Source organism: Lutra lutra, chromosome 10 (assembly GCF_902655055.1).
Source record: "Lutra lutra chromosome 10, mLutLut1.2, whole genome shotgun sequence".
In the NCBI taxonomy this organism is placed as follows: domain Eukaryota; kingdom Metazoa; phylum Chordata; class Mammalia; order Carnivora; family Mustelidae; genus Lutra; species Lutra lutra.
This window is the reverse complement of record NC_062287.1, coordinates 25,579,612-25,602,861: the sequence shown is the minus strand read 5'-3', so window position 1 is coordinate 25,602,861 and position 23,250 is coordinate 25,579,612. Positions and strand designations below refer to the sequence as shown.

The 23,250-nt window shown below is 52.3% G+C and overlaps 1 protein-coding gene across 1 annotated transcript; it reads left to right on the top strand.

The window, feature by feature from the left end:
• The first annotated feature begins 613 nt into the window (after window positions 1-613).
• On the top strand, window positions 614-22,248 carry ADAMTS8 (ADAM metallopeptidase with thrombospondin type 1 motif 8). Its single transcript, XM_047693413.1, has 9 exons — window positions 614-1,842; window positions 9,504-9,743; window positions 11,063-11,198; window positions 11,835-12,002; window positions 12,956-13,257; window positions 15,801-15,984; window positions 18,413-18,585; window positions 18,687-18,862; window positions 20,784-22,248. Exons 1-9 carry the CDS (start codon window positions 652-654, stop codon window positions 21,352-21,354), a joined length of 3,141 nt encoding a protein of 1,046 aa, XP_047549369.1. The 5' UTR covers window positions 614-651; the 3' UTR covers window positions 21,355-22,248.
• Window positions 22,249-23,250: the final 1,002 nt, after the last annotated feature.

Genomic DNA, 23,250 nt, shown 5'->3' with positions numbered 1-23,250 from the left:
ATTCTGCTTTGCTACCAGCCACACCTCTGGTAATTAACCACTGTGCTGGGCTCTGTCCTGCAGCCGCTGGATGAATCAAATATCAGAGTCCTTGGTTGTGTTAACCTAGTGGTATTTTTTCTCAACGGCAGCTGGTGGTGAAAATGTGGGTTTTCATGGGGAGCAGGATTTTAGTATGACCTTTCCTACCTCCATCTTTTGCTTTACAATGAAAAGCTCTGGAACCTCTCCGGAGACCCCTCTTCTACACGTCGGATCCCCAACACCAGATCTACGACAGACAGATCCCCAGAGTGACTCTGCAGGGATGGAACACTGTCTCTGGGGGCAGTGCAGAAGCCTCTTGGAGGCTGTTTTCTGGGCACTTGGCCTTAAAGGAGATAGCGACTGGGGCCTCCCGAAGGATTCTGCCTGAAGAGCCAATCCAGCACTGGAGGAGTTAATGTGGGACCGCGCGTAAAGGGAAGGGGAAAAAAGTTGGAGTTGACACTTGCGGAGGGGTGGGGGGAGCGCGTCTCGCTGACTCCTGATTGGTTTTACATTTCATCCAAAAATTTTTTTCTCTCCTCTCTCGCTCCCTCTTTTCAGTTTCTCTCTCTGATCCCAGGGGAGGGGAAACGGGAATAGTGAGAGATCAAAAATAAACCTCTTATGTCAAAGCCGGGAAGGAAGTATAAATACGAAGAGCTCGGCAGCCCACTCGGTGCTTCCCGGGGTGGGGAGGAGGCAGGAGGCGGCTGCGCGCGGACCGCGCGCGGGGCAGGGGCGGAGGACCGGCGCACGCGAGCCGGGGCGCCAGTTGCTCGCGCTCGGCTCGGCGGGCGGGGCGCGGGAGGAGCGGCCTGCGCCAGCCGGAGGGGCCGCTCGGGGGCCGCCGCTGTCGCCGTCGCCGCCGTCGCCAGCCCCTCGCGGGCCGAGTCGGCCAGCGAGCTGATTGATTTGCTTTTTCCTGGAGAGAGCGGCCGGGCTGCGCTCGCGCAGCCAACACCTGCCCGCGCCGGGCCGCCTTCTTCCCTCTCCCGCGCCGCAGCCGGAGCCCCCATGCCCCGCGCAGCCCCCCGGTGGCCGCCGCTCCTGCCGCTGCTGCTGCTCTTGCTGCTGCTGCCGCCGCCGCCGCCGCTCGCCCGCGGCGCCCCGGCCCGGCCCGGCGCCCAGGGGCAGGCCTCGGAGCTGGTGGAGCCCACGCGGTTGCCGGGCAGCGCGGGCGAGCTCGCGTTCCACCTGTCCGCCTTCGGCAAGGGCTTCGTGCTGCGCCTGGAGCCCGACGCCAGCTTCCTGGCGCCCGAGTTCAAGATCGAGCGCCTCGGGGGCTCCGGCCCAGCGGCCGGGGGCGAACGGGAGCTGCGCGACTGCTTCTTCTCTGGCACGGTGAATGGGGAGCCCGAGTCGCTGGTGGCCGTCAGCCTGTGCCGCGGGCTGAGCGGATCCTTCCTGCTGGACGGCGAAGAGTTCACCATCCAGCCTCAGGGCGCAGGGGGCTCCCTGCGCCAGCCGCACCGCCTGCAGCGCTGGGGGCATGGGGCGCGCCGTGAGACCCCCGGGCTCGCCGCCTCTGAAGCCCACCCCCTCCCCGGAGGACCTGAGTGGGAGGTGAAGGGAGAGGATCGGAGGCAGGAAAGAGGAGACGAGGAGCGGGAGAGCGAAGAGGTGGAGGAGGAGGAGGAGGAAATGGAGGAGGATGAGGAAGGGGGCAAAGAAGAGGAGGCAGAAGGCGCCAGCGAGCTGCCACCACCCCTAGGGGCCACAAGTAGGACCAAGCGGTTTGTGTCTGAGGCTCGCTTCGTGGAAACGCTGCTGGTGGCCGATGCGTCCATGGCTGCCTTCTATGGAGCCGACCTACAGGTAGGACTCACTTTTCCTGGAGGCCCCCAGCCACCTCTTAGAGCCTCCCAAATCATCTCTTTACAGTTCCTCATCCTCCCAAGACCGACCCCAACAAGGTTCTTTCCTGAGAAAGTGCAAAAACTCTTTTCTTAACCTCTGACACTTGGGCCACCTACAGCGCCCTCCCTCCACTCCTGACCCGTGGCCCTGGCAGTTTAGAGTGGAGGTCCTGGTGCTTCCTCCTTTGCTGCCCACCTTCACCCCTAGCATCCTGAATCTCCTTCAGCACTTGGCAAACTGAACTAAAATGGGTTTTAAAGCGCGCCCCCTCCCCCAGGCACCTGCCTCTCCCAACAGAGATGAAAATTGAACATTTGGGAAGAACATCCACCCCACCCTCCATTTCTCAGCCCTCCACTGTGTCCAGACCTGAGAGGTTCCCAAGGATAGTCAGCTGCGACGGAAAGATGGGTCTATTTCATTCCCTTTGCAGACAGAACTAAGGTTGCCATAAGTAAAAGATATTGTTTGGAGGGAGTTGAACCTGGAAAGGGGCTGCCCAACTTCTGTGTGCCCAGCTGGTTCTGATCAAGGGGCATGGACTACCTTGCCAGCCTGGCACTCGGCCCTGGCCCGAACTTGGCAGTGCCCGCATCGGCACAAAAAAGGGAGGGGAACAGAATTTCTGCCTGGGGGCTCAGCCTGGGAAACTGAAGCTTCAGTGGAAAAGGGAGGGGAGAAGGGAGTGGGGATATGAGCTCTTTCAGTTAATGCTCCTTGGTCCACCCCAGCGGCTCTCGGCCCAGACACAGCTTTCTACTGAGCTTGGGCAGGAAAATTGAATTCAGGGGACAACTCCTGTAGCCAAACCATGTCTAACTAGACTCAGAGGTGGTGCAGCCTTGGCAGGAGGAGTCTATGTCAGCCCATGTCCCAACACCTTCCCCAAGAACCCAGTGAAGTACAAGAGTTCTGGGAGAGAGCTGTGCTTTCTCTTCCCCTGGGGAGCACAAAACCAGAGGTGTGCTAGGTAGAGAACACCTGATCTGCCCAGAGGTTGGAGATGCTTGCCACAGGGATCCTGGCCATTGCTGCAGCTCAGTTAATGCCTTTTCAGTAATGGCAATTTTGGCCAGTAGCCCTCTTCTAGGTTCATCCTATGCCTGACTGTTGGGGGGTACCGAATGCTTCTGCATCAGCAGTACAGAACAATCTAGATGATGCATGCCGTCTTTATCCATCTGCAATCCCTGGGAAATGCATTTAGATGGAAGGCTGGGAAGAGCTAGGGGTGAGAGGTCCATGGGCTCCCTCCCTGGCTCCTGCAGGAGCAGGCCCCTTGGCACACTGTTGTAGTAGTTGCTTCTCCCAGAGCACTGTTAAGGCAGCTTTGAGCCATTAGTGCGGTCTTCCCAATGGGCTTTGGGACTATGAGGATTGAATATCCGCTTCCCTGACTACCCTGAGAGCGGGGGGGGGGGGGGGGGGGGGGGGCACCAGCTGACTCCTCTGACTCCTTTTCCCCAAGCAAGTCCTCAAGAGGGTGGCTAGCAGGGCTTCTCCCATCACAGGTTAGGACGACCACACCTGGCTACTAGGCAGCTCTACCAGAAAGAGGCTGAGAGTACAATCATTGCAAACCCAGAGCTGAGATGCTTGAGCCCGTCCCTATGCAGGAACCAGGTTCTGACTTCGGCCTAAGAACCAGGAGATAGGAAAGACAACAAGAACACAAAGAAGCATCAGAAAATGTAATGACTTTTCAGACTTCACAGCCAAAATGTTTTCTCTAGTGCTTTCCTACCGTCTAGCTGTCTCAGCCCACCATCACCTAGTAACTTAAGATACTGAGTATTTACCTCAAGGATATATTTGGCTGGGCTGGGTCTGCCCCAGGTTCTCTTCACATAGACACCCAGGAGCACTCCCAGATTTCTGGCTGGATGACCCAAGGCATGCTTATCCCATCCCCTCCCCCTCCACATACACCATTTCTGGGCCATTCACAGACACACACCTTGCACCCAGCCAGCCTATGTAGGTCAGAAAAGCACATCAGGCCCCTTTGTAGGCTGAGGTCCTTTCCATAGGGTACCAGCTTCCAGGTCTTACACCCAAAGGAAAAGTGCTCTCAGCTGGACCAGCTCCATCACCACCGCCTTGGTCTCATTATGTCACAGCCCATTTACACCCTTGCTGTCACCATGCTGGGATGGGGCAGGGGCTGAGGGACAGCTGCTCCTATGACCTCCCACCCCTCTGCTTTGACTGCTCACCCACTGTGGAGATGCCACAGAATAGACTTGAACTTCTCAGCTCAGTCCCTTGAGCTTCCTAAACAGGTCCATGAGCTCAGTCAAGACAAGAATGAATGTCAAGTTCTAGTTCTTCGAGAACTTCCCTGCCCAGACCCGTCTCCCTGAAATAGAATCCAGTTCTTTATTCTTCAGGGAGTCTCCTGGAGACTTCATTGACACCGATGGAAGGCAATTTGGGGATGTCTTAGCAACTTGAGGTGTAGGTAAGGATGAAGAGACTTTATCCCCTGGAGGGTGCACTTCCTCATCTGTGAAGCCAGACCCAGGTCATCAGGATTAATGCAAGCATCAGTGAGGATACTTCATGATGAGTCTTCTAGAAAGTTTAGCACTCGGTGGGGAAGCCATTCTCTGAGAGCATTCAGTTTGTACAATGGTTTGCATGCATCACCTCAGCAGAAATACCTCTGAGAGAGGCAGAGGAGGAAGGTAGAGCTCACAGGGAATCTGTGACTTTCTCAAAGTCACACAGCTGGTAAGCAGCAGGGCTGGGTCATGACCCAAGTCTCCTGAATCTGGGGGCAGTGCTCTTTCTTATTGTACCATGAGGTTTCTTTAGCAGAAGGAGGGCCTGTGACTGTGGCTCAGCTTACCCCCTACACTTGTCTATATTGTGGGAATGGGTCACGGAATCCAGCAGTCCAAAGATGCCCAGCCAAAGTGGGAGGCCCTATCCTGGGAAGAAACCACCTTCAAGGCCAAGAGAAAGAATTAGCCATGCTCCGGGCTGGTCACACTGTGAAGTGACAATGAAGTTTTCCAGAACTCTGTACACTTGAGTTCACTTAATCCCTTGACAGAAGGGGCCCCTGCCTCCCACCTTCTTATCTGGTTTCAGAGTTAATGAGCTCAGACAAAGGGGGCTTTCTGAAAGGAGGGACCACCTCAGAAAAGGCCATTAACTCTGTCTGCATCCAGCTGCCGCTGATTGTTGCCTGGACAAACGTGCCCCGGGGAAAGCAGTGTGTGGTGGGCAGAGCCGCGCCCCACGCTCAGACTAGAACTCCGACTGGCCAGTGTATCACCAGCCAGCCGAGCTCTACATTCTCTGCTAAGCAGAGAAGGTCCAGGGAGGGGCACTCCTCATCCCCAGAGGAAACCATAGTTTTCCCAAGATGTCAGGCTACCCACAAGTGATTTCAGGAGAGGGTTAAATCCCAGCCATTCCTTCTCCCCTTTACCCATAACCTCTGGGAAAATATCTTCCACAAGCCCTAATACTAAAGTGATCACAGTTCCCAGCATAGTCCCCATTTAGGCCTGTTCTGGCATGATTATTAATAGCATCGTCTTCACTCTCAAAAGCATCCTGGTTTGGAAAATAACCAAAGCAGACATGTGCCCCATTTGCTCTGTAGCTACCTACGTCTTCAAGGAGGAGAGACATGTGTTGTGTCCACGTGTGAATTGTGTTCCCCTCCTGGCAAGCGAACGAGTCTTTTGTGTCTCTTTTGTCTGTTCCAGTCAGAATGAGTAACAATAGGAAGTCTTTCCCAAAGAAAGTGCCTTAATATTCAAAGGTGTTTGATTGACCACTTCTGCCAGGGGTAGGCTTGCTTGCTGGCATGCTTTGGGTTTGTTTTGGCTATGCTGTGCCTGTCCTTGTAGCAGCAAGGAGAGGTGGCAGTCAGTGGGGTGATGAAGAGCATATACTTTGAAGGATCATCGAAATAAGCTGAGTGTCCTTGAACAAGTTACCAATTTCTCTGGACCTTGATTTCCTCCCCAGCAAAATAGGAACAGTTATACCAATGTCCCAGCATTGCCTTGAGGATACAATAAAATACGGAAAGCACCTGACCCAGTGCCTGGCACATAGTAGGTGCTCAACAAAGCGTAGCTAATACTGAAGTTGCCTTTGGTGATTGTGTTTGTCAGGGTAGGATGTGCCTTCACAGTCAATCCACTGCCATGTCAGCTCTGCTTTCCCACGCGGCAGGGAGGCCTTCCTTTTCAGCTTGCTCCGCTCAGAGTGTTTAAGCTTGACTCCTTGTGCTAAGTGTGTGTAGTTTTGGAGAGGTGACATTGCCCCCTGCTGTTTTGAGAACGAGGAGAGATGAAGGACATCAGTGTAGGACCCTCTCTTTTCTCCAACTGCCTCTTTACTCTTCTTTGCTTCTCCACCACCTCCTCAGCAGTCTTGGACCCCAGAGAGACCCCCCAATAGGAAAAGTAGGGCACCAGTAGCTGAGGTCAGAGAGTTTCCATGATGCTGCTCTTCCTCTCCTTGCCTCTCCCAGGAGTGCTGCAAGAGGCAGTGATGGAACCACGGTATGAAGAGCAAATGAGCAAAGCATAGGGATGACACTCTGAGTAGAGGAGCTGCTGGAAATGCATTTGGCCCAGGCCCAGACTTCTAGACTCCCACAGCAGTTGGCTTTGGCTGCCATGGGAGCTCTGGGGGAGGAATGTCCTAAGTTGTATCACAAAGAATCAAAGAGGCTGTGACCCAGCCCAGCTACCTAGGCCATTTCTTTCTCTTCTTCAGGTTGTAGGGGCACCAATGAAGAAGGACACTCCCTAAAATAATATCAAGTCTTTTCCTAATGAGAATCAGGAACATGAGGTTCCCAAGTCATTCAAGAGCAGGGTTGTTTGACCACCCCTGGCCAGGCTGGTCATGGGCTCCCACCTGCCTGAGATGGTTCTTGGAAGCTGTCTGCCATGGTGGGTGCCATCTTGTTCCCCCAGTCCACTAGGGGTGCCATCTCGTTCACATTCTTCAGCAAGCAGCCCACACCTCAGTGGTGCACAAAGAAATACAAATAGACACCAGGTGGTGGAGTGAGCCATCTGACCTTCTCCTTCACTGGCTCCTGAGCCCTCTCTCTGTGGAACTCTAAGTCAGGCTTGGCCTTTTGGCCTAGGGTACTGGCCAAGACTCGGAGGCTCACAGACCCTCAGCCACTGCCCCCACCATGTCCTTCCCCCTAGGGATCTATAAGATGCTCTGCAAATATCAGGCATCCCTGCCTAGAGGTTTCCTAGAGGAGCTAACAGTGGGGATGGTAGTATCTCCCACCTCCAAAATCTCAGCGAGGCAAGACGAAAGGGGAGGTGAGTAGAACCAGAATTGGGGATTTTAACAGAAAAACTGGGACTGTGTAGTCCTTGCAGTTCTCTTGCAATGAAAATTCTCTTCTGAAATAGCACCCAGAGGACATCCAAATGCTCCCAACTCTAACCCACTGCCTTGACGGGAAATGGCTCTGAAGCCCACTCGCCTGATGGTTATTCAGTGTCTAGAGGATGCTCTGAGCTCCCTGACCTGCAGAGGAGACTCCCTGAAAATCTGAGTGTCGGGAAGCCTCCCCTGATGCCTCACCTCATCCTTTGCGCAGAAATTGACACCCTTTGTGGCACTGGCATGCATGGTTCCCACTCAGCCACGTTGCCCCAGAACCTCAGTCTGATCTGGTCACTTGAGAACACTGAGCCCTCTTAAACCCAAACCTTCCAGGACTGATGCTGAGCACCCAGCATCTCTTGTGTTAACATCTTCTTGGTAAACCATCATCTCCCCAATTCTGAGATTGTGAAACTGAGACTCAAAGTGAAGAGATCTTGTGCGGAGAGTTGCAGGTTAGCTCTGAAGAAATTTCAGGGCTTGGTCCCTGGCCCATCAGACTCAACCTCTACCGGGGCAAGAGAGCAGGAGACTCTGTCTGCCCCCTGGGAGCAGTGAAGGCCTGGCCAGGAAGCAGCCTCAGCAAGCTCCCACTCCTCAGCCCTCACCCCCAGTTGCATAATGATGTGATTGCTTTTCTCCCTCAGGAATCCAGCTCCAGGAGCGTGCGCCAAGTTTCAGCTTTGCTGATAAGATGTTTACATCAGCCTAAACATAGCGAGAGTGCTTGACACGCTAAGAAACCTGCCAACCCCTGTTTGTAGGGCTTACAAAATACCTGGCTTGTTGCCCGTGAGGTGAACAGACAGATCCCATTCACAAATAATAGGATTCGTCTGGAACTCCCACACGTGGCCTCAACCGACGGAGTGTCCCTCTTTAGCCTTTCACCCTCTTTGCCCCTCCTTCCACTCCTACCTTCCAGACCACAGGAGGGAAAAAAGAAAGGCTTACGGGAGATGGTGCCCCAGGGAACGGGGAGCTCGGCAAATGAATGGCAGCTCGGTTGGCCACACTCCGGGCTGAAGGCATGCGTGCCTCTGCCCCTTTTTCTTCTGCAAAACAATCCAAGAGGACTCACTTCTAGAGGTCCCTGAGGCAGGAGAGTGAGCTCCATCTGGCTGCCTCCAAAGCCTTGGGAGCAGTTGGCAGGCCAAGGATAGGACAGAGGCCAAGCAGTGATGTGAACTCCTTCAGCTGGCCTGGGCAAAACTGGAAGCAGGTGTGATCCTCAGCGCCTAGCTCGCATTAGGCCCACTGCCTCCTCTCAAGCCCCTGGCAGAAAGGAAGAAACCTTTCGTGGTTGTCCAGAAACCCAGCAGTCAAGCACTGGGAAACTTCATTTGAAGAGTGTAGGCCTCAGAGACAGACGTGCCTGGGCTGGTGTCCTGGCTTTCAGAGCTGTGTGACCTTAGACAGCTTATTTAACTCATGTGAACCTCTCTACTCCCTCATTTATAAAACCGGGATGACAATGCCTACTTCACAGAGTGAGCGTGCCCATTTAATGAGGTGTGGGTCTGGTGACGGGGGTAGGCTCACCGTGAGTGGTGCCTGTTGGAACGATTTCAGGTTAACAGGGCCCATCCTGAAGAGGAGAAGTTTCCCCAGCAGGCACCAGGAAGAGGCTCCACTGGCTTCTAAGGAACACATTCTACTAAACCTGAACACTCCAGTAATTGCTTCTGGGCTGAGAACAGAGAGGGGATGGGGATGCTTGGCAGGGAGGTGCTGGGTGTCCGAGTTAAAGCAGAATAATGAGTACAGTCCCGTGGGACCTTCTGGTGATGCTAGAAATGTCCTGTCTGCTCAGTTTAATACAGAAGCCTTGACCTATAGGTGGCTACTGATGTACTTGAAACGTGGCCAGTGTGGTGGAGGCACTGTAATTTTAATTTTATTGAATTTTAACTAACTCCGTTTTACACAGCCACATGTGGCTGGTCGAGACATTAAAGGCACAGGCTTTGGAGCCCAGCCATCTGGGTTCCGATGCTGGCTTTGCACTCATTAGCTCTGTGATCTTGGGCCACTTACTGAGCCTCCAATTTTCTTATATGTAAAATGAAGGGAAATCAGGCCAGGACCTCTGGGGTTTTGTGAGTCTTCAGCAAGTGGTGTATATCCAGGGCCCAGCACAGAGCCTGGCACACTGAGGGGCAGTGACAGCAGGCAGAAGGCCATGGGCTGAGAGATTGAACCCTTCCCTCCCCCTGCTCCCTCTTCTCCGACAGAACCACATCCTGACACTGATGTCCGTGGCGGCCCGTATCTACAAGCACCCCAGCATTAAAAACGCCATCCACCTCATGGTGGTAAAAGTGCTGATCGTGGAGGATGAAAAGTGGGGCCCAGAAGTGTCTGACAATGGGGGGCTCACCCTGCGCAACTTCTGCAGCTGGCAGCGCCGTTTCAACCAGCCCAGTGACCGGCACCCAGAACACTTCGACACGGCCATTCTGCTCACCAGACAGGTCCGTGGGCTGGCTCCAGAGAGCCCAGGCAGGAAGGGAGGCGGGATGGGCGGATCAAAGGGCGGACCACAGGGCCTGCTCAAACATGGGAAATGTCTCCCTGCTGGCCCCAGCTGGACGCCAGGAGCCTCGTGTGTGGAATGATGAGGGGGAGGTCATGAGGACAAGTGTGAGGTATTTGCAAGGGAAGGACAGGAATCTCGTAAGGGCTCTTTTCCAAAAGTTTGTGACCAGCTGTCTGCTGAGGTCATAGCAAGAGGAAATGGGCTCAGACTGCCCAGGCAAAACTCTGGAGTTGGAATGAAGAGAGGAGGTCCACCACAACGATTATTAAACACAGAGGCCAGGAACCGGGGGTCACCCTTGAGATTTCTCCAAACAAGGAGGCTTGTCCTCCTAGCTGTGCAATTGAAACAGATAGCTTCCCGAAGGCTGGAAAATCCAGTAACATGTGCCAAGCCCTGTTGACGCCTTCAGTCCTCACAACAAGCCCACGCAGGCCCATTTTACAACGGAGGAAACTGAGGCACAGATTGCCCCCCACCCCCACAGTGGTGGCACCCATGTAGTCAGACCTAGGCGGTCTTGCTGCAGGGTCAGTACTCTTCAGTACTATGCTATCCTGACTCCCAAACCAAGCCAGCCCTAGGACACGCCAGGTCTAGGACACAAAGTTGCAGCCAGCCAGCCGTAGGACACACCAAGGTAGAAAAAGAAATAGAGGGCGCCTGGGTGGCTCAGTGGGTTAAGCCGCTGCCTTCGGCTCAGGTCATGATCTCAGGGTCCTGGGATTGAATCCCGCATCGGGCGCTCTGCTCAGCGGGGAGCCTGCTTCCCTCTCTCTCTCTCTCTCTCTGCCTGCCTCTCTGCCTATTTGTGATCTCTCTCTGTCAAAGAAATAAATAAAATCTTAAAAAAGAAGAAGAAGGAATTTAAAAAGAAGAAGAAGAAGAAAAAGAAATAGGCTTCCTCACATGAGTGGCCTTTGCGAAGAAATAGGGGCTTCGGCTTAAAAATTTTCCTTTAGGGGCACCTGGGGGGTGCAGTCGGTTCAACTTCTGACTCTTGATTTCTGCTTGGGTCATGGTCATGGGGTTGTGAAACCAAGCCCTGTGTCAGGCTCTGTGCTGGGCATGGAGTCTGCTTGAGATGCTCTCTCTCCCCTGCCTTCTGTCTCTCCCCTGCCTTCTGTCCCTCCCCCTCCCTCTCTCTACCCTTCTCTTTAAAAAAAAAGATTTCCTTCAACTCAGGAGGAGCAGAAATAGGAAGATTTCCTATTGTATGTCTGTTGTCACACCCTCACTCTCTCCGCCAAGCAGAACTTCTGTGGGAAGGAGGGGATGTGTGACACCCTGGGTGTGGCGGACATTGGCACAATCTGCGATCCCAACAAGAGCTGCTCTGTGATCGAGGACGAGGGGCTCCAGGCAGCCTACACCCTGGCCCACGAGCTCGGTAAGACTTCCCATGCCAAGCTGACTAGACCATATTCTGTCCGAGGGAACAGCCTCTTTCAAATCCAGGCCAGCCCAGGGGCTAAGGAAGATGCAGCTCTCACACCTGACCAGGTTCCACTCAGAGTTTTGACAGAGTGATTATATGCAAATAGGTACTGTGCTTTCTCCATTTCCACCCTGAGCTGAGGCCATAATATTAAAATAGGGTCTTGGACCATCATCAGGGGTCACCAGGGAAATGCCAAAATGAAATAAATGCTCAGGTAAAGGGAAGCAGTAACAGTAAGAATTCTGGGAAGATCAATTGTAAAGAGCACCATGTGAGGGAGTGACTCATTGAGGACAGGCTGAGGCAGAAAACAAAGGGATATCAAGGTTCCCAGGTTTTCTGCAAGAGAAAAGCCCAGAGTGAAGCCCAAACCAAAAATCTTTAAGGAATAAGGACATTGCTGCCCCTGTGAGGAGCTGGTGACTGGTTGTCCCCTGAGACGCCTTCTTTTGTCAGCGGAGAGAGATGGGTCAGAAAGAGGGAGAGGGGCACTGGGCCATGTGGGGAGCCCTTGGGGCGGGACAGGGTGAGCAGGAGGGCAGTGGACACTGGCTAGGGTGGGCTTTGGGTCTGTCTCCCCTGCAGGGCATGTCCTCAGCATGCCGCACGATGACTCCAAACCTTGTGCACGGCTCTTTGGGCCCATGGGTAAACACCACATGATGGCGCCCCTCTTCGTCCACCTGAACAAGACGCTGCCCTGGTCTCCCTGCAGTGCCATGTACCTCACAGAGCTCCTGGACGGGGGTCACGGTAGGTGTCCCTCAGCTTCTCTTTGCTTCTTTCTGGTCAGCTGCTGGTATTTGGGGTCTGCCCTGCCTGCCCCGGTGATCGCTGGAGTGCTATTGGCACCTAGGCGCTTTCTGGCTGAGCTCCTTCACAGAGCAGCAGAGACGATTCGGGTAGAACAGACATCAGAGAGGTGTTCCTCACCCCGCCTCGTGTGCCACTGGCAGGCTAACCATCCCCGCCAACCAGTCTTCCTTGCCCTGCCTTCCAGCAGCCAGAGTGCTGAGCTAAGTTAGATGATAAATCCCAGAGCAAGTAGAATTAGTCTGAGAAGGTTTGTCTGGAGTTTCAAAGGAATGGAAGGATGCAGTACGGAGGAGAAAAGAAAGCATCCGGGCTGGAGAGCTAGATTATGCAGTAGCTCAGAAATGGCAAAGAGGCAGGGAACAGGTCAGTAGGAGAGCAAGGGTAGGGAGTATAGGTGGGTGACGTGCTGGGTTAAAACCATTCAGCTTACTCAGTACAACAGTGGAAACACAACTTACCCTTGGTTCTCATCGAAAGAGACAGGGACACCTAAGATACAAAACTAGTAGATTATTCAAACATCAGTCCTTAGGCTTTATTTTGCATGCCATGGTTTCTGAAAGCACATTTGTGCCCCCAATTATACATGCTGTAGACCAGTATTACAGTTACAATCCCTAGGTGCACACTGGATGTATGTAGAATGTTCTGGATAACCAAAAACATTCAGTCCTAATAAAATTGTACTTAACTGATAGTCAAAAATTGGATAAGCTCATCTTGATGATTGAGTGTTGACAGTTGTTAGGTTATGGTCAAAGAAACTATGATGGCTAGGCCTTACACCCCATGAGTAGGGATGTAAGTATAACGTGGGAGGCCATGGGGGAGCTGAGAGGGGGAAACCCCTGCTCGTCATTCTTGTTCCTCTGCTTGCCTCCATTTCTCAGGAGACTGTCTCCTGGATGCCCCCACCTCAGCCCTGCCCCTCCCGACAGACCTGCCAGGCCGCAGGGCCCTCTATGAGCTGGACCAGCAGTGCAAGCAGATCTTTGGGCTGGGTTTCCGCCACTGCCCCAACACCTCAGCACAGGACGTCTGCGCCCAGCTCTGGTGCCACATGGATGGCGCCGAGCCCCTTTGCCACACGAAGAACGGCAGTCTGCCATGGGCGGATGGGACACCCTGTGGGCCTGGGCACCTCTGCTGGGATGGCAGCTGTCTGCCTGAGGAGGAAGTGGACAGGCCCAAGGTGAGGGACGGCCACTGGGGGGTGTGGGAGGAAAGAGAAGGGAGGGCTATTTTCCAGGAGGAAACCACACTGGAGAGCCATGACTGAAGAGACTTTGGACCAGGCTGCAACTATGACTTCTGAGTAAAATCATTCCTCTTTTAACAAATAAAGCAAGGCTTATTTAGCCAAACTCAAGAGGAGCCCTTCAAGGCTGGACTCGGGGCAAATGGACGATGCCGCTCATGCTCAGGGCATTCTGGGAACTCCCCCTTTGGAACTGTTTTGGAGTTTTCTTGAAGGTTTATGAGGGTAGGAGATAGGAATGAAGCCTTCCGGTACAAAGACCAGATTGTGGCCATTCAGTAAAGGGAGCCCATTATGAATTCCAGTAGAAACAGACAGAGGGATGGCAGAAGAGGAACATTCAATCAAGAGCTGAGGGAAGGGCGCCTGGGTGGCTCAGTTGGTTGGGCGACTGCTTTCGGCTCAGGTCATGATCCTGGAGTCCCGGGATCGAGTCCCGCATCGGGCTCCCAGCTCCATGGGGAGTCTGCTTCTCTCTCTGACCTTCTCCTCGCTCATACTCTCTCTCACTCTCTCTCTCAAATAAATAAATAAAATATATAAAAAAAAAAAAAAAAGAGCTGAGGGAAAAGTATTCCTAGCCCACCCCTGTCGGAGCTGCATTCGTATTCAGAGGTCAGGAGAATGAGACTAACTGTGAGCCTTCCGTACTCAGGAGGAGAGAGGGAATCAGAGCTGTCTCTGACCAGGCAGAGATAACTTGGCCTAGGACAGAGTAAACTTACAAGAAAAAACAAGGCAACGTCAGTGAGAGTTTTTTAAATGATTCGCTTCTTTGCCCTGCTCTTAATACTTGCAAACTGTGAGGCCGATCACATTTCTCTTACTGAGAGTCACTGAGCCCTGCCTATGAGACAGCATCCGCTTAGTTTCACAGCCTGGTCCTGGCCCAGCCCTGAATCACCAGGGTGGCCTGAGCACTCACTCTCCAGAGCGCTGTCCTCAGCGGCATGTCCTTTTCACTGAGGCTCGGGATCCGGCTTGGCTCAGGTAAGCCCCACTCTGGCTAAGCTTGATCCAGGCCAGCGGTCACAGATCCATTCTCAGCCTCTTCTCATCCTCCCCATTCAGACACTGAGCTTCTCTTCTATGTACTGACTCTTTCTACCCTCTCCCTCCCCAAAGCACGTGCTTCACACATTACTGAGAGTAGGGGAGGAGGTCTGTTCAACATTCCCCAGCGCCAGAGCCAAGCTCAATTCAGGGAGAGTTTGACATGGAATGATCATGGGATGATGTTTATCATCTATTTTTAAGGGCAAAGAACAGATCATAGAACACTATACATGTGACAGAATCATAACTATGTACAATTAAAACATCACGTCTTTATGATTATTCAGAGCAAAAGTGTGAGAGATTATTGATGAAAATCCCATCAGTGGTTTTACTGGGGTAGTGGTTTTTTTTAAGTTTTCTTTTTTATATTTTTCTGTATTTTTCATTTTTTATATAAGCAGATATTACTTCTGTCATTTTTTACAAGTATTTCCATTTCAAAAACTCAGAAGCAATCAAGGGCAAAGCTTTGTTCTCATAGGTTGATTGTAAGGATGGAAGCAACTCTGATGATTTCCCAGGCATCATCCTACCATTGGAACTGGTAGCCGGTAGACCAATAGCAACAGCTCCCAGCAATTATTCCTTTAAACAAGGACTTCTCAACTTCGGCACTAGAGGCATTTGGGGTCACATAAGTGCTGGTTGTAGGAGACTGTCTTCTTCATTGTTAGGCATTCATTGTTGGATGTTCACTGTTGGATACTCCTTGTTGGATGCTCCTTGTTGGATGCTCCTTGTTGGATGTTCACTGTTGGATGCTCCTTGTTGGATGTTCACTGTTGGATGCTCCTTGTTGGATGTTCACTGTTGGATGCTCTTTGTTGGATGCTCTTTGTTGGATGCTCCTTGTTGGATGCTCCCTGTTGGATGTTCACTGTTGGATGCTCCTTGTTGGATGCTCCCTGTTGGATGTTCACTGTTGGATGTGCATTACTGGATGCTCGCGGTAGACAGTTTGTTGCTGAATGCTTAGCAGCACCCCAACCTCTACCTGCTAAAGGCCAGCAACATACGCCCTCCCCAACTGTGACAACCAAAATGTCTTCAAACATTGCCGATGTCCCCAAAGGATAAAAATGGCCCTGATGGAGAACTGCTGCATTAGACCCAACTTTATTCCTATAAAATGTTGTTTCATTCAACAACTAATACCAAGCACCTCACTAATGGCAAAGCCCTGTTTTAGACACTGAGGAGTCAGCAGTGAACAAGATCAGCACATCCTCTGTGTTCAAGAGGCCAATCTCCAAGTAAGCCACACAGTCACTAAAAAATGACTAAGGCAGTTTACCGAACAACACCCACCAGAATGAGCATAACTAGATGAGGAGGTCAGGGCCATGGCCCCTTGTTACACTGAGAGCTGAGGCCTCCCCACCTCTGCTCCTGACTCAGTGTGGCCTTGTGTGTTGCAGGCTGTGGTGGATGGAGGCTGGGCCCCATGGGGACCCTGGGGAGAATGCTCCCGGACCTGTGGAGGAGGAGTTCAATTTTCACACCGTGAGTGCAAGGACCCTGAGCCTCAGAACGGAGGAAGATACTGCCTGGGTCGGAGAGCCAAGTATCAGTCATGCCACACAGAGGAATGCCCCCCTGACGGTAATCAGACCTGACAGCCACTACTGTTGTCACTGTAGCAGATCCCCAGACAGGAAATAGGGTGGGTCTCCCGGGATGCAGAGCTTTCCTGGGAGCCAGACATAAAAAGACCCTGCAAGGCACCAAGTTTTAGGACAAACCCTAATGGCCCCAACTCTCATTGTGCTGGGAGAGTGTAGCAAAGCCAAGGAAAGAGATTGCCCTGATCTTTCAAGATGTGGAAATCAAGGATGTCATTCCCAACCAAACTTATTCAGGGGGTTGGGAGGAGCTCTGCAGAGAGGCTAACGTCTCAGATAATAATCCTTCTGGAGGCATCTGAACCCTCGTCTGTGTGCAGAATAGAAGTGTTTTCCAAAGCAAGTGTCAGAGCCAAACCTCCACTGTCTTTCCAGCCAACATTCAGCCCAGGGTGGAGGGAGCGTTTCTGAATCTGATTCTAATGCACATTCCTGCTGAGAAGAGTTGCCCATCTTCCCTTGAGGCCATGGCAACTGCCTGATGGAAGCTTACTAGGGAGCAGCACTGCCTCTACCTCCCCTTGACATACATTCCTACCCCCCTAGTACCACGAGAGAGCACACACATTAACTCAGAGGCAGCAGGGGTAGCAGCAGAACTGGTGAGAGGGAATCATTAGCAGTTTTTCCCCACCATCCCATCCAACTCCCCCCTTGTGCAGCTCCAGGAAATATTGGCAGACAGCAAAAGACAAGCAGAGTTTTAAGAGAGATGCATCCAAGTGCAAAGACACACTGACATTGGGTTGGTGTCTAATGAGGAAATCTGTAGGCTTTGCAGTTTTGCAAGACGGGAAGGATCCGCAGTGGCATGCAGCTCTAGAGACTTTGCCCTGGAATCATGAGAGTTTGCCTGGCATATGCAGTGAAGAGAGAGGGGGAGAGAGAGACGAAGGGGAGGGATGAAGGTAAGGCACAAGGTAGACGTTGTGATTTCAGTTACCCCGGGATCAGCCTCTCCATCAACAAGTAGTTTTTAGTGCCTCTCGTGTGGCTCAAACTATAATGGATGTTGCAAATGACTTTGTAAAAATGTACAAAGCATGCTCGTTGTCCTCAAAGAACTTGCAGGCTACTTAGAGATCCATATGCCTTTTACAAAGCAATTAAAGCCTAAAGCTCTGAGGCTTGGGCCCCCGCCTATGCAGAATCCAGAGCAAGGAAAAGCCTAGGCTAGCCAGAAGCTTCACAGGGAGTTAAGGCTGTGCAGGGCCTGGAGGCTGGAGATGGTGACTGGGTGTGGGAGGACACATGCCCACGCAGAGAGGGGAGGCTTGTGAGGGCTAGCATTCACTCGGCTGGTGTCAAGCAGCCCACTAACATTTTAAGGCTGCACAGCAAATATCTGGGAAAGCTGAAATGGTCTCTGGAGGTTCTCTGGGCCAGCTGTCCCGTCACGTCACCTGGGAAGCTTGTTGAAACACAGAGGCCTGGACCCCACAGATGCATTGAATCAGACTCTCAGGAGGAAGGCAGGGCCATCTGTATTTTGAAAAGTCTCCACAGGCCATGCAGAGATACAGCTAGGATAGAGAACCTCAGTAGTAAGAGCAGCTTTAATTTCAGGATTTGGGGGTGTGGGGAACATTTCTTACTTCTGACAGACTGTTCTAGAAGCAGCATGAAGCAGGATGGGAGAGGAGGCTGGGTACTAGGTCTCACAGGAAACCAAGAGGCCTGGGCTTGAGGAAGGTGGACTCAGATGGTGAGAGTGGGAAGGAGACACTTAAAATCACAGATTGTCACGAATAGTGTGTAGGACATGAGGACAGGTTGGAAATAGTCGATCTAGATACTCAAGTGTTAAGCGGATACCAGATGCCCGTCTCACACCAAAATGCAGCAGTATCCCCAAAAGAAAACTAAACCAGTTCATGGAGGAACCATTTGGGGTCGGGCTTTTTCTGAGCTGGAGGTAATTGCACCGCTGCCCATGGAGGTCCCCCAGAGACATCTGGAATTACAGCAGGTGAGCTGTAATAGGGGCAAGGTCAGAGCTAGAGATGTCGATCTGACAGTCTGGCCACACGTTCATAGTCACCAAGGAAGTCAAAATAGAGCATGATTAGCAGGGCCCCAAAAATAGGCTCCACGGATTGTTCAAGCTTACTGATTGTCCCCTGTTCCTAAGTGTATTCATCTATAAGACAGCATTGGTATCTTCCCCACATGGAAAGGATATTTATCGCAGAAAGCCCAGCTTGAGGCTGGAGGCTCCTTTCCAGGCCACACGGACCTAGGTCGGACATGTCTAGAAACGTTGGGCCCAGATGACACTGAACCTATGTCCTGGGATTGGATCAAAACCAGGAGGAAGGAAGGGGCCCTGAATCCTGGCATTTCTGCTGCTGGGTCCTCCCTGCTTCAGCAAGGTATGTCAACGTCATACCGTGTCTTCCTCTTTGTAGGGAAAAGCTTCAGGGAGCAGCAGTGTGAGAAGTATAATGCCTACAATTACACTGACATGGATGGGAACCTCCTACAGTGGGTCCCCAAGTATGCAGGGGTGTCCCCCCGGGACCGCTGCAAGTTGTTTTGCCGAGCCCGGGGAAGGAGTGAATTCAAAGTGTTCGAGGCCAAGGTGAGAATCTTTCTGGAGCTCAGAACCACGGGTGAGGAGGAAGGCCCCCTGCCTCCGACCCCACACCACGCCCTCTGTTACCTTCTACTTCCCTGCTGCAGGTGATCGATGGCACCCTGTGTGGACCAGAGACTCTGGCCATCTGCGTCCGTGGCCAGTGTGTCAAGGCTGGCTGTGACCACGTGGTGGACTCGCCTAGAAAGCTGGACAAATGTGGGGTGTGTGGGGGCAAAGGCAATTCATGCAGGAAGGTGTCTGGTTCCCTCAACCCCTCCAGGTGAGTCTCACCCATAGTTCTGTGCGTAGGTTCTACAAGAGTGGAATAGGCTTCAGCATCACACTGGCCTTAATGTGAATTGTGGCAGCTACTTACTACCCATGCAGGTCTGAGCCGTAGTTTCTCTGTAAAGCATTGGGAGTCCCCTTTATCTCAGAATCACCATAACAAGTCATGAGATGGGCGGAGCGCTTGGCTCAAGGTCTGACCCATAGAGCGGATGGGGCACAGGGCAGCCAGAGGCTCTAAGGATAGGGGTGTGTCAGCTCTGAGTCAACTGGCCATAGAGCTCTGCTGAGTAACCTGGGCCCTTGCCAGAAAACGGCTCTTCTGGGCCTGTTTTGGGAAGGACATCCCACCCTACACCGGTGAGTCCCATCTTTTTGCAGGTGGATCTTTCAAAAAGGGGGTCCGAAGAAGGGGGTCTTGGTGGCCTTGCTTTCATGAATCTGAGAACTCTGGGCGCTTTTGCGGACCTTAACGCCATATGTTCATGAAATTCCTAATATTGAAGAGCTTTCACTTCTTTTTTTCTTAAGTGCTTTCATTTCTTTCTTTTTTTTTAAGATTTTATTTATTTATTTGACAGAGAGAGATCACAAGTAGATGGAGAGGCAGGCAGAGAGAGAGAGAGGGAAGCAGGATCTCCGCTGAGCAGAGAACCCGATGTGGGACTCGATCCCAGGACCCTGAGATCATGACCTGAGCCGAAGGCAGCGGCTTAACCCACTGAGCCACCCAGGCGCCCAAGTGCTTTCATTTCTATGGCCTCATTTGATTCCTAAAATAAGTCTATCAGGTGGCCAGTACTCTTATACCCAATTTACAAATGAAGAAATCAAGGCCACAAAAAGATCACATGACTGAGGTCACACTGATAGTTAATGACAGCCAGGAGCAGAGCCCAGGTGTCTTAATTCCTGCTATGGCAAAAGATTCCCAGAGAGGAAGGGCCATGGCATAAGTTACGTGGCCACGCTGTGTCCCTCTTGGTCTCTCTCCATCTCTCACCTCATCCAGCTCGGAGAACAGAACAGCAGACAACTTGGCAGGCCTCAAAGTTAAACTCAAAGGATATAGAAAAAAGAAGCATGTGGTGTGGGATATTCAGATCCTGGGTCTGTTAGCCGGCTTTCTCATAGGCGTTAGACATATGGGGCTGTGGATCCTTTCAAAGCTGCCCTAGATTCAGCAGCTAGCCTGAGTGGGCAGAAGGCAAGACTAGCAGAGAACCAACTGCCTGTCCTCAATCTTCATTGCTTTCCTCCCAGCCTTTGTAACCCAAACCCTTCGCCCCAGAAGAGAAGAATAAAAACTAAGGTTTCTCCATCCCATGTAAAGTCCTAGAGCTATAACAGAGCTGAAACACAGAGGAAGGCAACTAGGAGCAACTTTTCTCACTCTGGCTCCTGACCTGGGGCCCTATGAACCAAATGCTAGGGGCTGATAGGCTCTAAGAGGTAGAGAGAGATGTCCGTTCTGGTCGGATTCTGGGACTGGTGTGTGGAGCAGATTTTCCCTCGTGGGTTTGAACTCTGGGCATGCAGGGGGCCAAGCGAAGGTCTGTGGCCCTGCGGGGAGCTAAGCATGATTGAGACTTCACTTGGGCCAAGAGCTGCCAGCTTCGGCAGCTCCCAGGCAGCTTGGCAAGCCCTTCTGGGATGTCTTCCTCTGTGCTGATATCCAGGTCCACACATCCAAAGTGCGAACATTTGAAGCAGAGCCACAAAGCAAAGCAAAAACCCTTGAAAATCCCAATGTGCAAAACATTCTTGTCGGTCTCCACTGTAGTTATGAGGAACTTTGGGGCAACTACTTGATGCTTTGCTAACACTCTGTGACCGCCCCCCTAGTCACCAGCTCACTAACTTGCTGAGGCGCTAGGCTGAGTCCTCAGGGTGTCTTTCTGTTCCTATCATAGTTATGGCTACAATGACATTGTGACCATCCCGGCTGGTGCCACTAACATTGATGTGAAACAACGGAGCCACCCGGGGGTCCAGAACGATGGCAACTACCTGGCGCTGAAGACGGCCGATGGGCAGTACCTGCTTAACGGGAACCTGGCCATCTCTGCCATAGAGCAGGACATCTTGGTGAAGGGGACCATCCTTAAATACAGCGGTTCCATTGCCACCCTGGAGCGGCTACAGAGCTTCCGGCCCCTGCCCGAGCCTCTGACCGTGCAGCTCCTGACTGTCCCTGGTGAGGTCTTTCCCCCCAAAGTCAAGTATACCTTCTTTGTTCCTAATGACGTGAACTTCAGTACACAGACCAGCAAGGAGAGAGCGACCACCAACGTCATCCAGCCCTTGCTCAATGCGCAGTGGGTCCTGGGGGACTGGTCTGAGTGCTCCAGCAGTTGTGGAGCCGGCTGGCAGCGGCGGACCGTGGAGTGCCGGTACCCCAGCGGCCAGGCCTCCACCACCTGCAGTGAAGCTCTGAAACCTGAGGATACCAAGCCCTGTGGAAGCCAGCCCTGCCCACTGTGATCCTGGGCAGGGTGGGGGATGGTCTCGTGCTCATGGACTCGGGATGCTGAGGCACAGACCAAGGTACCCACTGCAGGGACCCTACTTGTGGAGGTGGCATGGTCTACCCAGGCCTGTCATTGCCACAGCCCCTCCATGTGGCATGAATTCCTAATGGGGAGACGAGGATGTGGACGACAGATCCTAAAGTCTACTATCTGGCGGGTTGGACCTAGTATGGGTTTGGGTAGAGGGTATAGGTTAAAAGGTAAAAAATGTGCTTATTGACCCAAACAGGAGACTCAACCTGTTTGCGAAGGACTAGCAGAGTCAAATGAAAAAAAAAAAAAAGTTTTCCTATTTGGTTTCCCCGATAAATAATCTACCTCAGAGGGGAAAAAACCTTAGTAAAAGAGAGGTGCAGAGTGGGGAGGATAATGATGAATGTCAAAGTGCCCTAGCTGCGCCCCCAAATGGTCTTCAGAAGTGACCGTGACTGTCCTCGGCATTCAGCTCCATGGCCGCAGGGGCTGCAGAGCTGCAGGACTGTGGCGAGCCGCGGGTTCTCAGGCCTCCCCCTGCAGGAGTGGATCCATTTCAAGTATTTATGCAAACGTGTCTCTGAACTAAAGTGTGATCTTGTGCCAAAGCAGTGGTCTGAGCTGGTTCAGTGTTTCTTCGGAAAGGGCCAAGGACCCGGAGCCCAAGGACGGGGGCTAACACTTGGTCAGCTAACCTCGAACCCACCCAGGGAAGCTGGCACCTGGCCTCAGGCTCTCAGGCCTCCCTCCTGCTGAATCCGGTTCCCTCTGGCAACTCTTCATTATAATCTACACCAGTGGTTCCCCAACTCCAGTGGGCATTAGAATCATCTATAGGGATTCTTAAAATACAGATTGCTGGGCCTTACACCAAGAGTTTCCGAGTTCCAAAAAAAAAAAAAAAATTGAGTTTCCGAGTCAGTGGGTCGGGAGCTGGCAGGGGGGTGGGAGGGATCCTGAGAATCTGCATTTCTAGCAAGTTCCATGGTAATGTGGAGCCTGTTGGTTTGAGAACCACAGCTCTAGGGGAAATGTCCAACTCGGAGGTGGCAGTGGCAGTGAGATGCCTCTGGGCTCATTATTCTCGAGGAAGACTATCCCATCCACTCTGCGAACGCCCCATCCTCCCTTTGATATACCGACCAGCCAGAGATACCAGATTCTCCTAGGACCTGAGGAATGCTGAACTGTTTCTAAGCACCATCATCCCAACAACCTCAGCCCCTTCTCTCCACGTCAGACTTTATCCCCACCTCACAACTCTTCTGACCCCAACACTTGCAAGGGCCCCACTCAGCCCTTTCTTTCTTTCTTTCTTTCTTTCTTTTCTGAGAGAGAATGTGCTTACACATGTGCGTGTGTGAGCAGGGGAAGGGGGAGGAGAGAAGGGGCAGAGGAAGGAGCAGAGGGAGAGGGAGAGGGAATCTTAAGCAGACCCCACGCCCAGTGCAGCAACCTATGTGGGGCTCAATCTCACGATTATGACCTGAGCCAAGATCAAGGATCGGACGCTTAACGGACTGAGACACCCAGGTGCCCCTCTCTGTCCTTTCTACACAGAATTGCATTGCCCACCTGCCCCCGAGACCTCCCTGAGAGCCCCCCAAATCCCAACTTCCTCTGTATCTCCTCCCCTCTTCCTGGCTCAGTCTTCCATATGGTCTAGTATAGGGGAGACTTAGTGTTGGTCACAAATGGGATGAAAACAAATGAGACGAAATCACAATCACATCTCATCACAAATGAGATGAAAACAGGCGACATCAAAAATTCACATTCTAGTGAAAAAGAAGGAACATATATACATTTGCGTCTTCCCTTTTTTTTTTTTTAATTGACTTTGACCCTTTCATCCTTCCCTTTCGCTTTCTCTCAA